This window comes from Cibotium barometz, chromosome 57 (genome assembly GCF_041138505.1).
Source record: "Cibotium barometz isolate CiBa-2024 chromosome 57, ASM4113850v1, whole genome shotgun sequence".
Lineage (NCBI taxonomy): Eukaryota > Viridiplantae > Streptophyta > Polypodiopsida > Cyatheales > Cibotiaceae > Cibotium > Cibotium barometz.
This window is the reverse complement of record NC_141102.1, coordinates 33,677,499-33,698,342: the sequence shown is the minus strand read 5'-3', so window position 1 is coordinate 33,698,342 and position 20,844 is coordinate 33,677,499. Positions and strand designations below refer to the sequence as shown.

The following is a 20,844-nucleotide window of genomic DNA, read 5'->3' as shown; positions in this document are numbered from 1 at the left end:
TACCAAATCTGAAAACTGCAGTATGCACAGAAAAAACAGCAAGCTTTTTTAACACATACCGTTCTTCGACCTCTTCTTCTCTACCTACCGACTTGCTCGTTCACGAGGTATGCTCTGATACCACTGTCAAATCCCCACGGATCCCCTTTGTGATCATCTAGGTTCGAAACTCGAATCCTGCAAACAAACGAACAAACAAACAAGCAAGGGGGTGCAGGCCTGACTCACCTCCCAACCATGACAGCCGTGGGCAAGCCCACAGTCTTGGCTGTCCCCACCGAGCCACGAGCTGAGCTAACTAGGTTGACGTACCGACCAATCTCCTCCTCGTGACGTCCCATACCGCCACGAAGCTGCCCTCGCGGGCCTCGAGATTGCTGTCGGCCTCGGCTGCATAAAGCAGGTCTGCACCATAGAGCTCTCACAAACTCGCGAGACTCTCTATAATACAATAACTAACCTTGGCCGCCCTTTTATAGGCTCTTGGCCGGTCATCGGGCGTCCACACTTGGGTGCCCGCCCGTCCATACTTGGGTGCCCGCCCGTTAGTATTTCCCTAACTCAGCTCGTCAATTAGCCTGCCTAGTTCCAAGCTTTCCCAAGCCTCGAAACTAGTCTTGCATGCGTATAGCACACGGTAGATACCCACTGTGCACATGACAAGCTGTTTGCACATGTGACTATACCTTCTGGAGGAGCAGATCCAAGGGAGGAAAAAAAAACACGCTAAGAAGTCATGTGCTTGCTAGCACCACTATCAAAGTGCTGAACATGTGCATTTGTTATTGGTAAGCCTTTTTTATGAATAGAAGAATCATAATTACACTGCACAATGAAAGCCCAATCATCATATGCATAGCTTGCTGAGTCCTTCTTTTCAGCACTAGGTGCTAATGTATCAAGACATGTGTGAATCTTTCTCCTTCTTCTTCGCTAGCCTTTTCTAGCATTCATTCATATAACTACCAGGTTTCGTGCAATAGTTGCACTTGCTCTTGTTCTTAAGCTTGTTGGCTTCTTTCTCCGGATCCTTGCTAGAGGATTGAGCTAAATCAGTTTTTGTTTGGTAGCAACTATCACATGCACTCTGCACTATAGTGCATGGTGACAAGACGGCTCATCATCATTAGTGCAACATTGTACAGTATTAGCACCCTTTAGGATGATATTTGTCGTACGCCGTGAGTCGTGACCCCATTGTAATCCTCAGTCCAGGATATGTTAGGCACAAGCTAAATAGGTCATTCCTTAGTCGGAGTCCCTTAACCTACTTGGAGAGAATCATTCATGCATATAGAAGTCATAGAAGCCTTAGGTTTGCATATCATTCATGATTGCATTTTGCATATCATCCATCCCATAGGCACATAAGACCACATAGACCATGGCAGAAGCATCAGAATATTGTTTAACATTATTCTAGTACTTTTCCCATATTTTATCGAATTTAACTGGCATTTTTACCATATTATTATCACATTATCCATTTATGCAAGACTTGATGCAGTCGGCTAGCTTTGTAGCCAGCCGTCAAAAGCCTATATAAATAGTTCAGCATTGCATCATTCATTTATCTCATAAATCAGCATAAGCGATTGATCATCCAGCCCTAGAACACATCAGCCATCAGCGTTTTCAGTCCACAGCACAAGGTGCATTAGCGCATGAAACGTTCAGTCATCCATCATGAAAACGTAGCATCTACAGCATTCAGCCCATAGAAGCACTTACCTTGCGCTTTCAGCACACATACAGTTTTCAGCATACATATCATCGTTTTGCTACAGCCCTGTCGGTGAATGTAAAACGCATTCATTCATTCATTTTCAGCATATACACACAGCCTAGAACAGTCCCATCAGCCCCTTCTCTCAGCCTCAGATTTGCAGCCTTCCTACATCCACTGGGAAGAGTGCATAGGCTTGAGATCGGTCATCATTGGTGCTTCTACAGCCGTGTACAGTTCAGCCCGACTCTTGGTCCTCTGAGATCTTGCGTTTAGCTTATCGTTAGTCCGAAGTCATTCTCTTCAAAGTAATAAAGCAAATACTATTCCGGTAACGGGATAGGGGGCCCTTCAGTGGGTAATTCGGGACCCCATACGGTGTACAGTTTATCTCTCTCTCTCTCTCTCTCTCTCTCTCTCTCTCTCTCTCTCTTGATCTCTCTCTCAATCTCTTAAAGTTTGAAGTCATAAAAGCGGATTGCTAAACTCGCAAAACTCAGGATACAGAAGGCGGTGTGAGACTTGTGTGACAGGATCCTTAATTACGAATACTTCCGCTGCATGTTACAGCAACCCTATGAAGAGACTTTGCCTTTGCCTCTTTGCAACAAATGCCTAATCCCCAATACGCATAATAGATGTGTTTTGCCTTGACTGCTCTTTGTGCTAGAGCATTGAAACCAACTTATCAAATGAGAGGGCATTTGGATTACCCTTCATCATGAGTCTAATGGTAGATGCACAACTTTGGTACGAGTCTGGCAATGCATTGACAACAATGGGTATGAATGAATTGTTAGGATACATCTCATTCACACTTGCAAGTTGCTTCTTCAAATCTTTGATTTTCAGGAGTTTACTATCCATTGAATCTCCCTCATTCATATTCTCTGACTCAAGCTGCCAACGCAAGAAGGCAACATATGCCTTGTTGTGTACTTGGTAAAGCAGCACAAGTGCATCCCAAGCCTCCTTGGCAGTTTTGCATAAGCAAATATTAGGAATTATGCTTCTCTTCACAGACAATGCTATCAAAGAATGTGCATTGGTATCTTTGCCATCCTATCTAGTTTTGTTTGTAGTAGGAGGAAGGAAATGTGCCGTGACCCATCAGAGTAGATGTAGTATCAAAAAGGATGGTGAGGTGGCTTCTAAATTAGAATTGCCTCCTAATGTAAAAGTTCATTCAGTTTTTCATGTGAGTAGACTCAATGAGAAACTGGGAGCTGAGGATAATGTAGTTACACCTCAAGAACTCCACGACACAATTGTAAAAAAAACAATCAATCATGTCATTTTTAGAGGAGGTTCATTGAGGTAAGGTGGGTTTTTGTACTAAAGCAAAACACAGTTGCCATGATCTGAGATGTGCACCAAGGGAGAAGGGGCACCTATATCAAGGAGACTTAGGCAAGATAGATACACATCCAATTACATCTATTCAGATCCTCATCACATCACGTCACATCTATCCTCATCACATCTCATCCATTCACATCTACCCATATCCACATCACATCTCATCCATTCACATCTACCCCGATCCACATCACATCACATCACATCTCATCCATTCACATTACATCTCGTCCATTCACATCTATCCTGTTTCACATCACATCACATCCATTCACATCACATCTCGTCCATTCACATCTACCCCGAGCCACATCACATCACATCACATCCGTTCAGATATCATCACATCACATTCTCATTTATTCACATCTCATCGCATATATTCACATCCACATCTATTTACATCGCATCACATCTATTCCACATCTCATCACATCCACTCACATCTCCTCACATCACATTCACATCTTATCACATTCACATCCATTCACATCTCATCGCATTATATTCACATTCACATCTATTTACATCGCATCACATCTTATCCACATCTCATCACATCCACTCACATCTCCTCACATCACATCTTATCCACATCTCATCACATCCACTCACATCTCCTCACATTACAGTCACATCTTATCTTATCACATTCACATCCACATCCATTTACATCTCCTCACATCACATTCACGTCTATCAATGCATGCAAACCTTTACACAGTCCTTCATGCAAGCAACATGCAACATGCCAAACCATGCAGGTTAAAGCAATTGGGCATTCTCCAGTTTTTAAGTGTTGTTTTTTTTTTTGGGGTGAAAAGTGGAACTTCTTATTAAGTATTTACAAAACTACCAGATCATAAAGCTCCTGTTTTTTGTGTTTTTCAGGTGCGAGGGGGTGAATTATAAAGACAAGAAAACCTCTCCATCTCTCTTCCTCCATCAACACAGAAATTTGATGTTTTTGCAGGTTGTTGAGAAGACCAAGCTTAATTACCTCTTTCCCCCTGTGCTTCCCTATCTACTTCTAATAAAGAAAGCTGGACAGATCTAGTACACTAAGGCTGTAGATTGATTTGATCTACACTTTTTACAAGCTGTCTTATCTTTGTGATTGATAGGTTATATCCTGATTTGAAGTGAGGAAGAGATTGTAAGGTTTATGAATGGTCATTCCTCATCATGCATAGTAGGATGTGATTTGTTGAGAAGACTAAGGCCCTAGGATAGGTCTAGAAAATATAAAAAGTTGATGCTGTTTCCAAAGTAGTATGTATGCTTGAGTGTTGCATGAAAGTGGTGGGAAAGATGAGAAAGATGTGGGAAAGAGGCCCTATGAGTTCTATAAATTGATGTAAGCGTCTTGGAATGAAAGTAGTCTAGTTTAGTTTTCTCGGAACTTGCATGTATTCTCATTATGCTAATTTGTCATAACGTCTTAAGCCTTGTATAATCTCCATTCACTATGCTCTCTCCAATGCGTTTTGATCCTGGCTAAACCCTGAAATCCAACATGCACCCATAGCTTTTGTGTGGTTGCACTGAGAGAGAAAACTAGCAATGTTAGTGTTTTGATGTGACCTTTGTAAAACATTCTTCTCTAGCAGAGTGGGCATCACACTTTAGCGAGGAGTGATGCTTTGACTCGACCTTGCCTTGGTGGCATAGTAAACAGTGTCTTTGGTGGGGGGATGAGTACGTGGCCTCTATTCAGCCATTGGCCAGTCTCACATCACAAGTGGTGTGAGCGCGGTGTATTGAGGCATATTTGTCTATAGAAAAATCTTGATATATATGTCCATATGCAAAGTGCTCTGCTCGTAAATCCTCATGATCTCTTGCCCTCCCATTGTGCAGCTTCTTTAGGGCCCTGGTGACATTTTAGTGTTGAAAAAATGGGATGATGTGGGCCCGAGGATGTGTGCCATATGTGCTATATTCTGATCCGGCACATCATATAGCTGCCTCGCATATGCCTTCCATATGACTTGGTTCCGAATTGTCTTCACACAGGAAGAGCTGATACAATTCCTGTTCCAGTCTGGCAAGGAAATCCCTCTTCTTGGTGAGTTGGCGAAAGCTATGTTGCACCTCATGTGTTGTGATCTGTCCAAGTTCCCTCACGTAAGAAGTGCAATCTGATGTTGTGACACTCATCATCATACCACCCATTCTGAGGTTGGGAACCCACTGGTAGGCTGGCTGGTAGTGTGTAGTGTGGGGGAAGCTAGCATGGGCGGGGTAATGGACGATAGAGGAGAGTTGGGCTGTGATGTCAGAAACAGGTAGTAATAGATCTATGGTGGCGATTCGATGGGATAAGTGGTCCTCATATACATGATCCAGATCATGGTGAAAAAGGATGCAGCTGTTGGTGGTCGCAAGAGGTGTAGGTGTGAGTCAAAACGAGGCAAGAGACTTTAAATGAGAGATATGCATGATTGGCCAAAATGGGTGGGGGTGGGATGGTGAAATTCAGGATCTTGCTCTTTGTGAGAAAGAGACATTGTGTTAGATGGCCATTGGGCTGGTTGTACCTCTCGTCACTCGTGGTAATACACATTCCATGGTGTACTAGGGAGTTTTAATTGTGAAGATGAAAATCATGTACCGTCTCCTCATTTGCCTATCTATGTAAAGGAGGGTCTCAAAATCAGTTATCAAACATGCGTGCTAGTCTTATCTTTGGCGTGGTGTCGTTGGCTGTATGGCCAATGGTCTAGATTGGTCGGCCTCATTGGCATTAGTGGCCACTTTGAATCTGACCTTCCTGGATATGCTAACCAAGTAAAAGGTTAAAACAAAGTCCCCCTTGAAATAAGGCAGTGATACATCTATCATATACTACCATAATTCATGGGAGCTTGCTTCAGCCCATATCAGCTCTTCTTGGTGCTACAAACCACCTTTTCCTTCTTGTTCTACCGTCTCCTCATTTGCCTATCTATGTAAAGGAGGGTCTCAAAATCAGTTATCAAACATGCGTGCTAGTCTTATCTTTGGCGTGGTGTCGTTGGCTGTATGGCCAATGGTCTAGATTGGTCGGCCTCATTGGCATTAGTGGCCACTTTGAATCTGACCTTCCTGGATATGCTAACCAAGTAAAAGGTTAAAACAAAGTCCCCCTTGAAATAAGGCAGTGATACATCTATCATATACTACCATAATTCATGGGAGCTTGCTTCAGCCCATATCAGCTCTTCTTGGTGCTACAAACCACCTTTTCCTCTTGTTCTACTGAACAGCCTCAGGATTGAGGAATGTACACTTCTTCTAATGTATAAGTTATTTTTTAAATTGATCCTTTCGAGCTGGCTAAGCTGGCATGTATTTCCACAATACGGTCTTGTCTCCACTTTACATGGCTAATGAACAGCTAGTATTTTGCTGCATGAAGCCAAGTTGAAAAGATGTTGTTGACATAACATGTTTTATCCTGGAAATTTTATGGGCTTGCATTTATTTTCACTTCTTTTTTCATTCAATTTGTTTTTCTTTCCCATGTTTAGCAGAGTTAACTGACATGTGTTCTGCTAATCTGGTTCTGTGACTTGCTTTAATCGTTTCTAGTTGGCAGGGAGGGCTTAGGGGAGGGGCGCAGGTGTTTAAAGCAGAACCGAAAAGGACAGAATTGCCTGAAGCAATGGAAATTACAGAAGCTGCCACTGATCAGCACTACTGCTACAGAGTCAAAGAGTATGACCCTGTTCCCCTGCTCTTTGCAAAGAAATCAGTGGTTGTTGGCCAACTTTTTCTGAAATTTATTAGTGGGCTGTTTTCCATTTTCATGCTTAAGATGAAAAGACTTAGCCGTTGATTGAAAGTTTTAAAAGTTCTCAAGCCTCTTGAGTAGTTCTATAGCGACTGAAGACCGTTTGTATTTTACTGAAACTTGTATGAAGGGTTGCCTTTTAAAGAATAATCAGGTAACCGAATGGTTGGAGTTTATCAGTTATGCAGCACTGTTATACTTACATTTGCTATTTTTGTTCTTACACGAGTTTGGCATCCCCCTCCTCTCTCTCTCCCTCTCTCTCTCTCGGAGGAGAAATGCAGGAAAGATAGGGCCCTCCATGTGCGAGTACGGGGGCTACAGGCGGGGGCTTCCCCAAAGGAGGATGCCATGACACTTTGCCAAATGCTAGGGGTGGACGGGACCGCCCCCCCCTTTTCAGATACATGGAGGGCAGGAAAGGATATGGCACGAGAGCGTCCCCTCATCATTAGATTCCTTGATGCCACCAGCAGACATGCCTTCTTAGACAGGCGGGCTGCCCTCAAGGGCACACAGGTGTACATGGGAGATGATCTCACTCCAGCACAGGTGGCACACCGCCATGACGCGATGGTGACTGTTCATGAGGCCTGCAGAGCAGGCAAGTGGGCTATCTACAGAGATGGTAGAGTCATTATCACTGAGCGCCGTCCCAAATAGGGACGCGGGGTCTATGAGACCAAACACCTGGGGTTGGCAATATGGAACTGCAATGGCATGCTGTGGTCGAATCCTTGAGGCTTGAGCGAGATTCTCACAGGCAGGGGTGTCATTTTTTATACAGAGACTCATTAGAGCCCTGAGAGGGGCTTACCATACATAGCCGGGTATGAGTGGGGGTCAGCTTTTCGAGGCGAGACCCGCACATGAGGAGTACGTGGCTCTGGGGGGGGTAGCTGTCCTTTTTAGATCCCATCTCCGACAGATTCTCAGCATCGTCCGGAAGGATGAGGATGCACGATATCTTTGGGTGCAGCTATAGCTTAGCAGCACTGACAGAGTAATCCACATTGCTGTGTGTTATTTTGCACCACGCCACTCCCCTTACGCCGCACAGCATGGCCAGTCACCGTACTTACCATTTTATGAGGATATCATGAGTTCTCACAGTTGGGGGAAGTCCTCCTGTCCGGGGATTTCAACGCCAGGACGGGAAGTCAGCAGGTCCCACTACTCGATCTAGACGACCCTATGAGACTACAGGAGCTGGACATCATTGACACAGGGCTGCAGCGATCATCACAGGATCGTGAGGAGGTCATAGTGTACGGGAGATATTTCTTAGAGCTGGGAGCTGCACATGGTGTCGTTATCTATAACGGGATGTCCCGATGGCCCTCCTCTGACGCCCTCACCTCCTTCCCTCGCTTAGGAGGTACTAGCATTGTGGACTACCTTATGGGATCTCCGGCTTTGGCACACCTTATCTCCGACTTCTCCATTCCGCCACCCCCTTTTGAAGCTGACCATGCCTACCTCTCTTTCACTCTTACCTGCACACCACCTGTCCCTCCCCCCCCCGCCCCCCCCAATCTCACATTACACTCGGGTCCTCTTTGATCATGAGCTTGACCTTGTTTACTCCAACCACATCTACCGCCAACTCCAAGATGTGGAACCTACTGTCCCCCTATCCACCCTCACAACACAACTCACTACTATACTCCACACATCCGCCACAGCTTCTTTCATCTGCACGCGGCGGTCTACCGCCAAGCCACCTTGCGGTTCCATGCCCCAGAACTGTTGGTATGATGACGAATGTCGGGCCACACGCTCCCGTCTTAAGCATGAGGTACGGATTGGGCAAATCACGAAGCGCCAAGGGCAACGGATTTCCAAACGGCTCACTCGACGCAAGAAACATGAGTTCTATGCTCGGAAAGAGGATGAGTTATACCGACTTTTCTCAGGGCCGAACTGCAAAGAGGCATGGAGGAAACTCCAAGATTATCGCCCTCCCACACCTATCACCTGCCCAGACACATGGCACTCCTATGCACACTCCCTCTATCATATCCCCCATCAGCCACCCCTATACCCACCACCAGACCCCCGCCCCACTACCTCCACCTTCTTCGCAAAGGGCATGGTCCTCAAGGCCATTCGTAGACTACGCAATGGGCGAGCCCAAGATCATGAGGGACTCACTGCCGAGTACATCTCGCACGCCCATGATACCGTAGCGCCCCTACTAGCCTACATGTTCAATAGAGCCCTTTGTGAAGGATTTCCACCCTCTTGGTCCACCAACACCATCACCCCCATCCACAAAGCCGGAGATCCACTTGATCCTAATAACTACAGGACGATCATGATTAGCCACACATTGGCCAAACTATATGGATCAGTGCTAGAGGCGGAGCTCAGTTCATTTGCAGAGAGCCAGGGATGCAGAGCCTCAGGACAGGCTGGCTTTCGAAGGAGCTAGTCTACCCTTGACCACATCTTCACCCTCCGGGCCATCATCGAGGAGGGTAGAGCACGACACCAGAGGATTTACTGCTGCTTTGTGGATTTCCGCAAAGCTTTTGATACTGTACCCCGAGCCCGCCTCTTTTACCGTCTACAGGAGATCGGAGTTGTAGCTGACATGGTTTGGAGCATCATCGCCCTCTATGAGTCCGTCATCGGACGAGTGAGAGCCCCAGGAGGTACATCACATGAGATTTCCAGCACTATTGGGGTGAAACAGGGCTGCCCTCTATCACCCACTCTTTTCGGCCTCTACATTGATGAGATCTCGAGCTTCATTGATGGATTAGGCGGGGCTGGTCCCACACTGGCAGGCATATTGATCCCCGTACTACTTTATGCAGATGACATCGTCCTCCTCTCACACTCAGCCGAAGGGCTTCAGAGACAGTTGGATGCCTTACATGACTTTTGCACTCAGTGGGACCTCTCTGTTAACCTTGGTAAAACCAAGGTAATGGTCTTCAATACCTCTCGCCCCGTCACATCCAGATTGAGCTTCACATATAGAGGGGATCCTGTGGAGATTGTCTCATCCTATGTCTACCTTGGTGTCACTTTCAGTGGCCCACGCTTTGCCATGCTTCCTGCGGCACATGCCAGAGTGACGCGAGGGTATGCAACCTTGAGCTTACTTGAGGTGCAGTGCTTCTAGGCACATTTCCAGGAGCCCAGGACGAAGGGCTGGCATTTTGACACCCTTCTCACACCAGCCTTGATGTATGGAGCAGCTTTCTGGGGGCCAGATTTATCCGATGAGGATTGGGAGCGAGTTGAGAGGCCCCAGGTCATGATGTTCTCCCGTATGATCCGCAGCAAACCATCAGTCCCACACCAGATTATCCAAGCAGAGTTTGTTGCAGCCCCGATGGTAGTGGAGGCACTCTTCCAGACAGTCACATACCTCCATCGCATTAGTCACATGGATCCCCACAGGTACCCAAGGCTTGCCCTGGAGTCCTCCAGACACCTAGCACTTGAGGGGCATTCTGGTGTATGGTATGCACTAGTTTCCACTTGGTTCTCAGTATATGGGCTCTGCATGGACCGCCTACCCCCCCTTCAGTACAATTTGGACTCCCCTTTTTTCTGGCTGTCTCATGAGGATACCAACCGGGTTATCCGGTCAGATCTTCTTAGCCTCTACACACATTGCACATGGATCACACCCCTGGAGCTCCCCACGAAGATGCACTTTTACAGAGACCACTTCCTCACACTCACTGAGGATGGATTCATCCAGCAGCCGGGCTACTTGAGTGTTCACATGTCCCATGCCATGCGGATTGCGATTGGCCAGATACGGGTTTCTTCCCACCGCCTCACAGTGGAGACAGGTAGAGCTGAGCGCATCTTCAGAGCCGGGAAGCTCGTACGGACACCTAGATCTGCTGACTATGCCACATAGAGGTTGAGACGGAGGAGCATTACATATGCCGCTGCCCAATATACTATGAGATCCGCGGGAGGTTTCACTGTCTATTTCGTGAGGGATTCAGTCCACTCTCCAGGATCATTGACTTCTAGGACCAGCGTTGCTTGGGCCTCTTCCTGCTTGAGCTCCGCAGACATAGGGACACCTTCTTGAGACAGGCCCCAGCCACCCCGCCCCCTCCCTCGACAGCCAACCATCACCAGTTTCTTCCAGACCCACGAGGTGCAGGACACCGACACAGTGGATCTTGTGGACCCTCCACGAGCTGCTCCGGACCTACCTCGCCCGAGGGGAGTTACCTCGGACCGAGAGACTCTGCACTCCAGCGTGCCCGACGCCCTCGAACCCCCCGTCGGCCACAATCACCTCATTAGCTCCAGATCTAGGACATGCTCCACCGCCATCGAGCTACCTTTCCACGTGACATAGCTAAGGGAGACCTCTCGGCCATACTCGTCAGCCCCATGCTTGACATTTTGGAGAGTGGTATACCATCTACTCCGAGAGCTGAGGTTGCTCCCATGTTTTTATGTTCTCAGTATTCCATGACGAGTTTCCATGGACAGATTTGTATCACCGTAGTGAGATAACTATATTTATGTTTTCATTTTGTTTTATTTTCCATTCCATGATGAGATATGCCAAGGACATTATTGTATCACTTTGGTCTCATAGGCCCATTGGGTCTTTAGTAGACGCTTAATATATCTTTCTTTCTTTCCGTAGACACAGGGAGTCCTTAGTGAGATCCAGATCAGCTGTACTTGCTCGAGGACCAGCACAGAGAGCTCTCACTAACTTCTTCCATACCAGCACTCCGAGGGCCGATCCACCCATCATACCCAGACCATAGGCTAGTGTAGGAGTTGGCCGAGAGGTGTGACACTTGACAGAGCCACTGAGTTATGCGGAGCTTGACGCCCCAGACCCCATGGCCCTCGCCCACGGCCACGCCACCACAGGAAGATCCGGGCCATCATCTCCCATCATCGCAGGACCTTCTCGCGCCAGCTCAGTTTTACCACCTTGAGCACCATGTCATAGCGGCCCATGAGGGATGTATAAGGGTGATATGAGAGCTCTCTGCTCATGTGCCTAGATTAGATTTTAAAGTTCCAGATTTTTGTTTTCTTTATTACTATTTTGTACTCAGGATTATGTACCTCATGGATATGATGTAACCTTTTGGTCTCATAGGTCATTTTGGCCTTTTGAAGATGTTTATACAACTTTCTTTCTTTCTTTCTGGAGCTAGCTAGGTTGCATATCATGATTGTATACTCCATGCATATAGCTTTGCATTCTTCTAGTAGTAGAACTCCATCCCCTTCACCACTCATTGTACTTATTGCACACCGAGATTCAGCTTTTTAGTTCAGTACTTTTTCATGTTGTTGGGATTACAGAGGATACCCCATACAGGTACACCGATTTGTCTCATAGGCCGAGTTCGGTCTTTTGGAAGACGTTAATAAAATCTTTCTTTCTTTCTTTCTCTCTCTCTCTCTCTCTCTCTCTCTCTCTCTCTCTCTCTCTCTCATAGCTCTGGTCTTTGGTTTCTTTTGTAGCATGATGGACCCTATCGTATCACTTTTGGTCTCATAGACTCTCTGGGTCTTTTGAAGACGTTTAATATAACTTTCTCTCTCTCTCTCTCTCTCTAGAGGCAAGCCAGCTTGAACAGCAAGTCACCATCCTGCGCAGGTCTGCAGAGGCAAGCCAGCGGTTGCAGCATAGAAGGTGCACAGGGCTGAGCAGGCTTTCTCTCTCTTGTGGAAGGTGGCGGATTATAGGAGAAACAAGGGGGGTGTTGTTGAACAGAGACAGCCAACCAGTTTAATCTCTTTCTCTCTCTCTCTCTCTCCCCCCCTTGCAAACAGTCAGGTGCAAGAGGTGCAGTAGGGCAGAACTCTCTCTCTCTCTCTTACGCTCTTGTTAGGGGGGGTGCGGCAGGAGACAGAGGCACAAGGGCGACTGGCTGATCCTCTCCTTGGGCACACAGTCGGGTTGCAGCATACGTGGGTGCTTTTTCTTTGAAAAAGCTGGTCGGCTGGGCACACAGGACAGAAACGATCTTCTCTCTCTCTTTGGCATCAGGTCTGGACTGCATGTGGTAAGACTTTTTGGTGTGAGAAGACTGGCGGGCTTGACCTGTGCGCCTGTTCTATGCGCACCCACCTGCACGCCTCTCTGCTGTACTCTGTGTGCAGCCAGTTCTCAGTTCTGCTCCCTTTTCCCACCCACCCTTGCTCAGGCCCCCAAGGTAGCAACTAGTAGGGGAAAACATGTCTCAACCCCTGGAGGGGGAACAGGATGGTGAGACAACCTTTCACACCCCCACGAAGGCACCAAATGCCTACCGCAGAAGACTGAGGGAAGGAATCATGTCCCCTGGCTTACGAAGGATTACGAAGATGGCCCGACGAGATGAGCGCTGAAGGAAGAGATATATGTCCAATTGAAGGGAGAAATGCAAGCCCAAGCACGGGTTGAGATGGAATTAGCCCAAGCCTTGATGCACACGGAAATGAAAAAAGAGATGCAGAAATGGAAGGGTGACATGCTCCGAGAGATTGGCACAACAGTTGCATCGTACGAAGGCACTTTGAAGACATGTATGGTTGACTGCCAAAAAGACATCACAGAAATGCAAAACACTTTGGAATCATGTAAGGCAAAAGTGGCTGCAAGTGAGAAGGAAATGCATTCATGGGCTGAAATTGCCAGTGCCACAAAGAAACAAATTGAGGAAGTCAACCCATGGATTGAAGTAGTAAAAAAACAGAAGCATACACCAGTCAATAAAGTAGAGGTGATGAATGCTGCAATGGAAGAGGAAGCCAAGAGACGGGCACATGCCTTACATGTACGTGTAGTTGGGTGGGAAGATAAGGGAAATCTCCAAGAGGATGCAAAAGCTCTTGCAACAAAAATTGGAGCCACTGATGTACCCATTACCTGAGCATGGCGACTAGGCAGAGATGAAACCAGGTCGAAGATATTGATCATTAGGTTTGGTGACTTGGAGAAGAAGGAGGCCTTCCTCTCCAAAAGGATGGCCCTAAAGGGGGAAAATATTTATTTGGATGAGGACCTTACATCGGCACAGATAGCACACTGGAAGGAACACATGCCGCGTGTGCTTGAGGCAAGGAAAGAGGGGAAATGGGTGGTATACAGAGATGGCCGAGTCATCATTACGGAGAGGAGGCCCACTTGACGGTGCGCGGCCTTGCGATTCACGGTGTGGAACTGCAATGGATCCCTTAGAACAGATGCAGGATACTTTGAGGATACTTTCAGACACAGTGATATTGCTATGTATACGGAGATCCATCAGTGCACAAATAAGAGGCTTCCTGACGTCCGGGGTTATAGATGGGAATCAATTTTCCGCCCCCACATTGCGCAATGTGGGAGGTGCCAGAGGATCTGGAGGAGTGGCAATACTTTACAGGGAGGAGCTTCGTGACAAAATACATGTGGTACATAGAGATGTAGATGCGAGGTACATGTGGGTCCGAATATGCAGAGAGAGGCTCCGCGAGCTATATGTGGCGGTATGCTACTTTCCCCCAGCCCACTCCAGGTTTGCACCATCAGGAGAGTCGCCCTATATACCACTATATGATGATATCATGAGGTTTGCCATCATGGGAGACATATTACTATTGGGAGACGTTAATGCACGTACAGGCATCGAGCAGATAGAGTTGTATGATACTCAAGAGGCTATGTACCGGGAGATCACGGCAGAGGATGTAGGGTTGCAGAGATCAGCACAGGATGAGGGGGAGATTATAGATTATGGAGGCATTTTCTCACACTCGGGAGTGCACATGGGTTGGTCATATAGAATGGCTTATCGAGATGGCAAGGATCAGATGCTCTCACAATCCTCCAATACGAATACTTCCGCTGCATGTTGTAGTGCATGGTGACAGAGAGCGTTGGTGGCCGATACAGGAGCTGTAGATGCAATTGTGACGGTGGCTACTATGGAGGCAAAGGTCTTGGAGGCTTGTACAATCTGCCACTTGGTACAATCTTTCTTACCATGCCCCACAGTGTGGCAGAAGAAACATTTGTTCTACCCCTTATACCGTGTTTGCTCTTCTCGTTGGAGTTGTCCAGCAATGATACCCTCCTTGGCCTTTTCCTCAAGTGTTTTCTTAGGCGTGAAGTTTTTATCTTTCTTGCCTCCTGAGGTGCTCTAGGATTCTTTCTTATTATCTTTGCTATTCTAAGCTCCCTTTCTCAAACCCCACCCCACCCCCAATCCCCCCCCCCCCCCCCGAGATGATAACTGTTGGGTGGTGGATGACTATTGTTGGGTTTTGGAGCTAGCCTCCTGTCACACAAATGCTCACACCGTCTTCTGTATCCTGAGTTTCGCGAGTTTAGCAATCCACTTTAATGACTTCAAACTTAAAGAGATATGAGAGAGAGATGAGAACTGTACACCATATGGGGTCCCGAATTACACACTGAAGGGCCCCCTATCCCGTTTACCGAGATAGTATTTGCCTTATAATCTTCAAAGAGACTGACTGTGTGACTGACGATAAGCCAAATGCAAGACCTTTGAAGACCAAGTGTTGGGTTGAACTGTGCACTGCTATAGAAGCACCAAAGATGTCCAATCTCGAGCCTATGCATTCTTCCCAATGGAATGAGGGAGGGATGCAAAGCTAGGGCTGAGAGAGGGGCTGTTTGGGACTGTTCTAGACTGAGTATGAATGCTGCGTTTTACCTTCACCAAGTGGCTGGAGCAAAACAATGATATGATGAATGCTGAAAACTGTATGGATAGAGAAAACGCAAGGTTTACTGATGGCTGAATGCTGAGAATTGCTGCGTTTGCTGATGGAGGGCTGAATGCACAAGCGTTGATGCTCCTCTAGCTGTAGGATGACACGCTTCTCCAAAACGTATAGGGCTGAAGTGAATGCAAGGCCAAAGACTGATGCACGTGAATGTTGATTACTGAATATGATTGAATGAGTGAATGATTATGCAAGGACTCTATTTATATGGACACAAGGAGCCAGTTGGTTGGCTACTGAGCTGGCCGACTGGCTCCTTGTGTCCAACATAAATGCATAAATGATGTGAAAAATGCTGAAAATGATGGAAAAAATATCAGAAAAACCCTAGTAAATAACCTAATAACTACTGGATGATATCTGGGGTTCCTGCAATGGTCTAGATGCTATGCATGAATGATGTGCAATATGCAGGATGCTTTCTAATGCAAACCCTAAGGTTTCTATTGATTGTATATGCATGAATGCGTCTCTTTAAGCGGGTTAAGGGACTTAGACTGAGTGACTGACTTGCTATGGCTGAGAATGACCTACGTAGCTCGTGTTTGACTTATCCTGGACTGAGGATTACAATGGGGTCATGGCGTACGACAAATATCATCCTAAATGGAACTAATATTGTCATAATGTTTCACTGATGATGAGCCAATTTGTCACCATGCACTACAGTGCAGAGTGCATGTGACACTCTCGAACTCTTGCCTCCCTTAAACGTAGTACCCACATTGGTATTTGACGATAAGCAAGGGGTGAGGTTGAGGAGAAACAGAAAGCCCTCATTTGTGCTTATGGCATAGCAAAGGGACAACAATTCATTGTTCTCTTTGATATGGGCAGCTCTGAGGATGCTATTTCTCCTCGGTTGGCTAAGAAGATGAGTTGTACACTTGTAACCCATCATTTGGATGTAGACATTTTCACACCCGGACTTCGCACTCATATCTCTCATAAGGCTCAACAATTCTCATTTATGATTCAAAAGGCCATATTTCAACGAGACTTCATGTCTCACCTCTTTTGGGGTGTGATATGATTCTCGGCATTTAGTGGTTTAGGGATTATGCACCCATTCGTGATTGGAGGTAGGACACTTTCGCTATTGTTGATGGTGTTCTTGGGCTTGTCTTGATTTGCGGAGATAGGAGCATTCTAGGTATTCCACTCATCTCACACATCCAGGCAGCCCGCATTGATCTATGTCAGTTAGCAAGCCCTTTGAAGCTAAAGCTGGATGGTCTCCTAGCACAGTTTCAAGACATCATGCTAAACGATGATCTCCCGCTGCAGCTCCTATCCAGTCATCTTGAGGATCATCACATTGAGTTGGTCCCCGGGATAGAACCGCCCAACCAGTTCCCCTATTGCCTTTCTAAGGCATTGGAGAACGAACTGGAGCAGTCACTTTTCCAATTACTCCGAGCTGGATTTATGTGGTCTTCATCCTTGCCCTTTGTTGCACCTATCTTGTTTGTGTAGAAGAAAGACAAGTCTACACGATTATACGTGGACTTTGGGACTCTTAACAAGTGCACATTGAAGAGCAGGTTCCCTATGCCTAGGATTTGAGTATATTCTTGAGCAACTCAATGGTGCAAAGTTCTTTTCAAAGATAGACCTCAAGAGTGGCTATCATCATGTTCGTATCTTTACGGTTGACATTCCAAAAATAGTCTTCAGGATTGAACGTTGCCACTATGAGTTTCTAGTGATGCCATTCGGCCTCACCAATGCACCGACGACGTTTAACAAGATTATGTCTCAGGTATTTGTGGAGCTCATAGGAAAGTGCGTGTTTAACTCTTAAGATGATATACTCATTTTTTCTACTACTGCAGAGTAGTATGTTGAAAGGGTCTTGCAAGTTTTGTGAGACAATGCACTCTACATCAATGCAAAAAAGAACAAATTTGGAGTTGAAGAAATTCATTATGTGGGATATGTTATTAGTGTGGACGGGATTAGCCTCAACCTTGAAAAGGTAAGGGCAATTCTCGAATGGGATGTTCCCAAAAATGCTCAAGAGATCTGTTCTTATGTAGGTTTCTGCCAAGCATACAGTTTCCATATGGACAAGTTTTCCGACCTTGTAGCACCTCTTATAGATCTCCTCAAGGGCGTGAAGATGCGCCGACAGAAGTTGTCCGTCATGGGCAAAGCAATCGAAGCATTTCATGCAATGAAGAAAGTTGCCTTTGAGTCTCCGTTGGTCCTCAAATTGGCTTCATGGGATGATCCTTTCGAGGTAATCACTGATGCCAGCAATCTAGCCATTGGAGGTGTCCTCCAGCAAGAAGGGCGCCTAGTGACTTATCATAGCCGGAAATTAAATGATGCAAAAATGAATTATTTTGTGTATGATAAGGAGTTATTAGGGGTGATGATAGCTCTTAAGCATTGGAAACATTTCCTTTACGGGAGAGATTTCACAGTTAAGATAGATCATCAGGCACTTAAATGGTTGTAAACAATGCCTAGTGCCCAGTGGAGTGATAGAAAAGCTGGATGGGGTAAGATCTTCCAACAATTTGGAGGTATGATTGAATACATTCTTGGCTCAAATAACCCCGTTGTCGATGCTTTTAAGTAGTAAAGGCACAATACAAAATTTGCAAGAGTCTATTGTGCTTGAAATATAGGGAAAAGATCTCAAGAGTATGAAGGCACAGTATGAGGATTCTGGATTCAGTATAGATTGGCCGTGTAGTTAGAACCTGGTCACTATACCATCCATGATGGTTGGTTATTTTACAAGCATTCTTAGGGAGAAGCGACAGGTTTTTCTTCATGATGCCCATGACTCTCTCATTGGAGGTCATCGCGGTATCAACAGAACATTGCAGAAGCTTGAGTTATCATTCTATTGGCCAAAGATGAGACGGGATGCCTATCATCATGTCCAAGCATGCTAGATATGCCAAAAAATGAAGGTTCCTTATATGAAACAGGTAGGGTTGCTTCAACCTTTACCAATTCCTGAAGGTCCTTTCCAAGTAGTATGCACTTTGTTGGACCTCTTCCCGTTACATTTAGATCTAGGAACACAGTGCATGACCATTGTGGACCGATTTATGAAATTTTGCATGTTGATCCAGTGCAGTTTGACTCGACGAAGAGTTCTTTCCAAAGTTCCCTCAACTCCCAGCGGACTACTTGGAAGCGATGACCTTGTCACCAAGCTATCAGGAGGGAATGTCACATGCACCCTGCACTAGAGTGCTATGTGACACCCTTGCTCTACATCAATGCAACATTCATACAGTTGGATTACCTTTTTTAGGAATATCTGTCGTATATCATGATCCCATTGTGAGCCCTAGAGCAACGTAGGTCAGTCTCCACGTCCATAGAGAGTCTGCATGTGTTAGTCCTCTTACCTACTTGGAGAATTCATTAGATGAAGTCATGTAGAAGTCAACCTTAGTGTAGGTCTTGCATCAGAAGCATGTATAGAGCATGTAGAAGCTTAGATGCTGGCCTATAGCCTATAGGCCAGCCCATGGCCCTAGCCCCAATAGGCAGCCTGTTTAGGGACTGTTTACAGCCGAGAGCATTAGGAGCAGCCATGCTCCAGTAGGCCAGCATAAAGTGCTTATAGGCAACAGTTGGTCAACACCATACAGTTGGCCAGCATCACAAGCTTGGGAAGCTTTTGTAACATCCAATGCTAAGTCAGCCAGCATTAAATGTTGGACAATAGCATTCCATGTTACATAAAGTGAAGTGCTAGCATTTAATGCTAACATTGGCTTTTTGTTTTTGTTTTTGTTTTTTTTTGGGGGGGGGGGGGGGGGGGTCCATATAAAACAGGCCAACAGGCTGATAATTGGCCGACCAGCAACGTATATCCATAAATAAGCAAGTGTCAGTTTTCAGCACAAATCATCATTCAACAAATCAGTCTATAGTAGTTCTCAAGTAGTGATGTGTGCCTAGAGCCTCAGGATTTCTTGTACATACTCTCAGCATTTAGCACTTCTGAGGCTTTCTTGTACATACTCTCAGCATTTAGCACTTGATTGTGCTACAGCCCAAGGCCTCCACAAAGAGCGTTCTTCAGCATTCAGCCAGCATATGTGTATCCCTCAGTTCTGGGCTTGCATAGTGGTCATTGAAGAGCTATTCAAAGGAGCTTGGACAACATATGGTTCAGCGTGCGTTCGGTCTACCTCGTCCTTGCGTTTGGCAGTCCTCAGTCATCATTTTTACTCATTGTACAAAGTTCTTCAAAGAAATATAAGCAAATTCTCTTGCTTGCAGGGGGTTGGGGTGGGGGGCTTTCAGTGGTGGGTAATTGGGACCCAATATTGTGTGGACTCTCTCTCTCTCTCTCTCTCTCTCTCTCTCTCTCTCTCTCTCTCTCATAGTGGAATTGCATAAACTCACGGGTATAAAGGCGGCTTTGTTGTGCATTACGATGATCAACCTACTGCATGCTACACTTAGCCTTGAGTTGAGATAGGAGTAGGGCCACCATGGCTGTTGATTCTCTATTTGGTTGTCCAAACTCTGGAATCAAAATACAGTACCTCATAATCTCTCACTACCCAAAGCAAGGTTGAGAATTGGCTCACAACAGGGCTGAAGTATGAAAAATACAAGAGAAACTAGACTAGAGAAGGGGAAGGCTCTGATACCATGTAAGGAATGGAGAGAGATGCGTTTATAGAGTGTGCAACAAGAGAGAGAAAGAAAGAAAGTTTTATTAATGTCTTCAAAAGGCCAAAATGACCTATGAGACCAAAATGTTACATCATGTCCATAGAATACATCATCATGGTACTGAAAGTAAAACTAAAAGAAAATATACGTGAAAAAAACAAAGAGCCTCAAGCTCTAGCATCAACCAAGAATACCTCACATAGGGCGCTGCAACATGGTACCCAGTGTAGTGAGAGAGAGAAAGAAAGAAAGCTGTATTAAAGTCTATGGAAGACCCCAAGTGCCTATGAGACCAAAAGTTATACAATGATACCATGGATATACTGAGCCATGAAAAACTAAAAGAAAAAGTAAAATGAAAACATCTGACAGTACATGTGATCAACAGATGATCTTGTGTAGAGTGAGATATGCTGTGATCAGCTAATGACGATACCCGCCTCGGCCAGAATTGATCTGATGGTGGAGTGAATGTCAGGCCTTTGTGATGGGAGCGTGTCATGTCGGCGGAGAACCTCACAAATCCGTCTGTGTGTGGTGGAGGGTCCTGATGCTTTGGGTCGGGGACATCTGGCTTGCAGAATGG

The 20,844-nt window shown here is 46.0% G+C and overlaps 1 protein-coding gene across 2 annotated transcripts in view; it reads left to right on the top strand.

Moving 5' to 3' along the window:
- LOC147606673 (uncharacterized) overlaps positions 1–20,844 on the top strand; it is a 128,431-nt gene that overhangs the window by 47,166 nt on the left and 60,421 nt on the right. For both annotated transcript variants that reach the window (XM_086792059.1, XM_086792058.1), the window contains exons 4-5: positions 3,977–4,058; positions 6,666–6,784. In XM_086792059.1, coding sequence (XP_086648185.1) covers positions 3,977–4,058; positions 6,666–6,784 — 201 coding nt within the window. The remainder of the gene's footprint in view (positions 1–3,976; positions 4,059–6,665; positions 6,785–20,844) is intronic.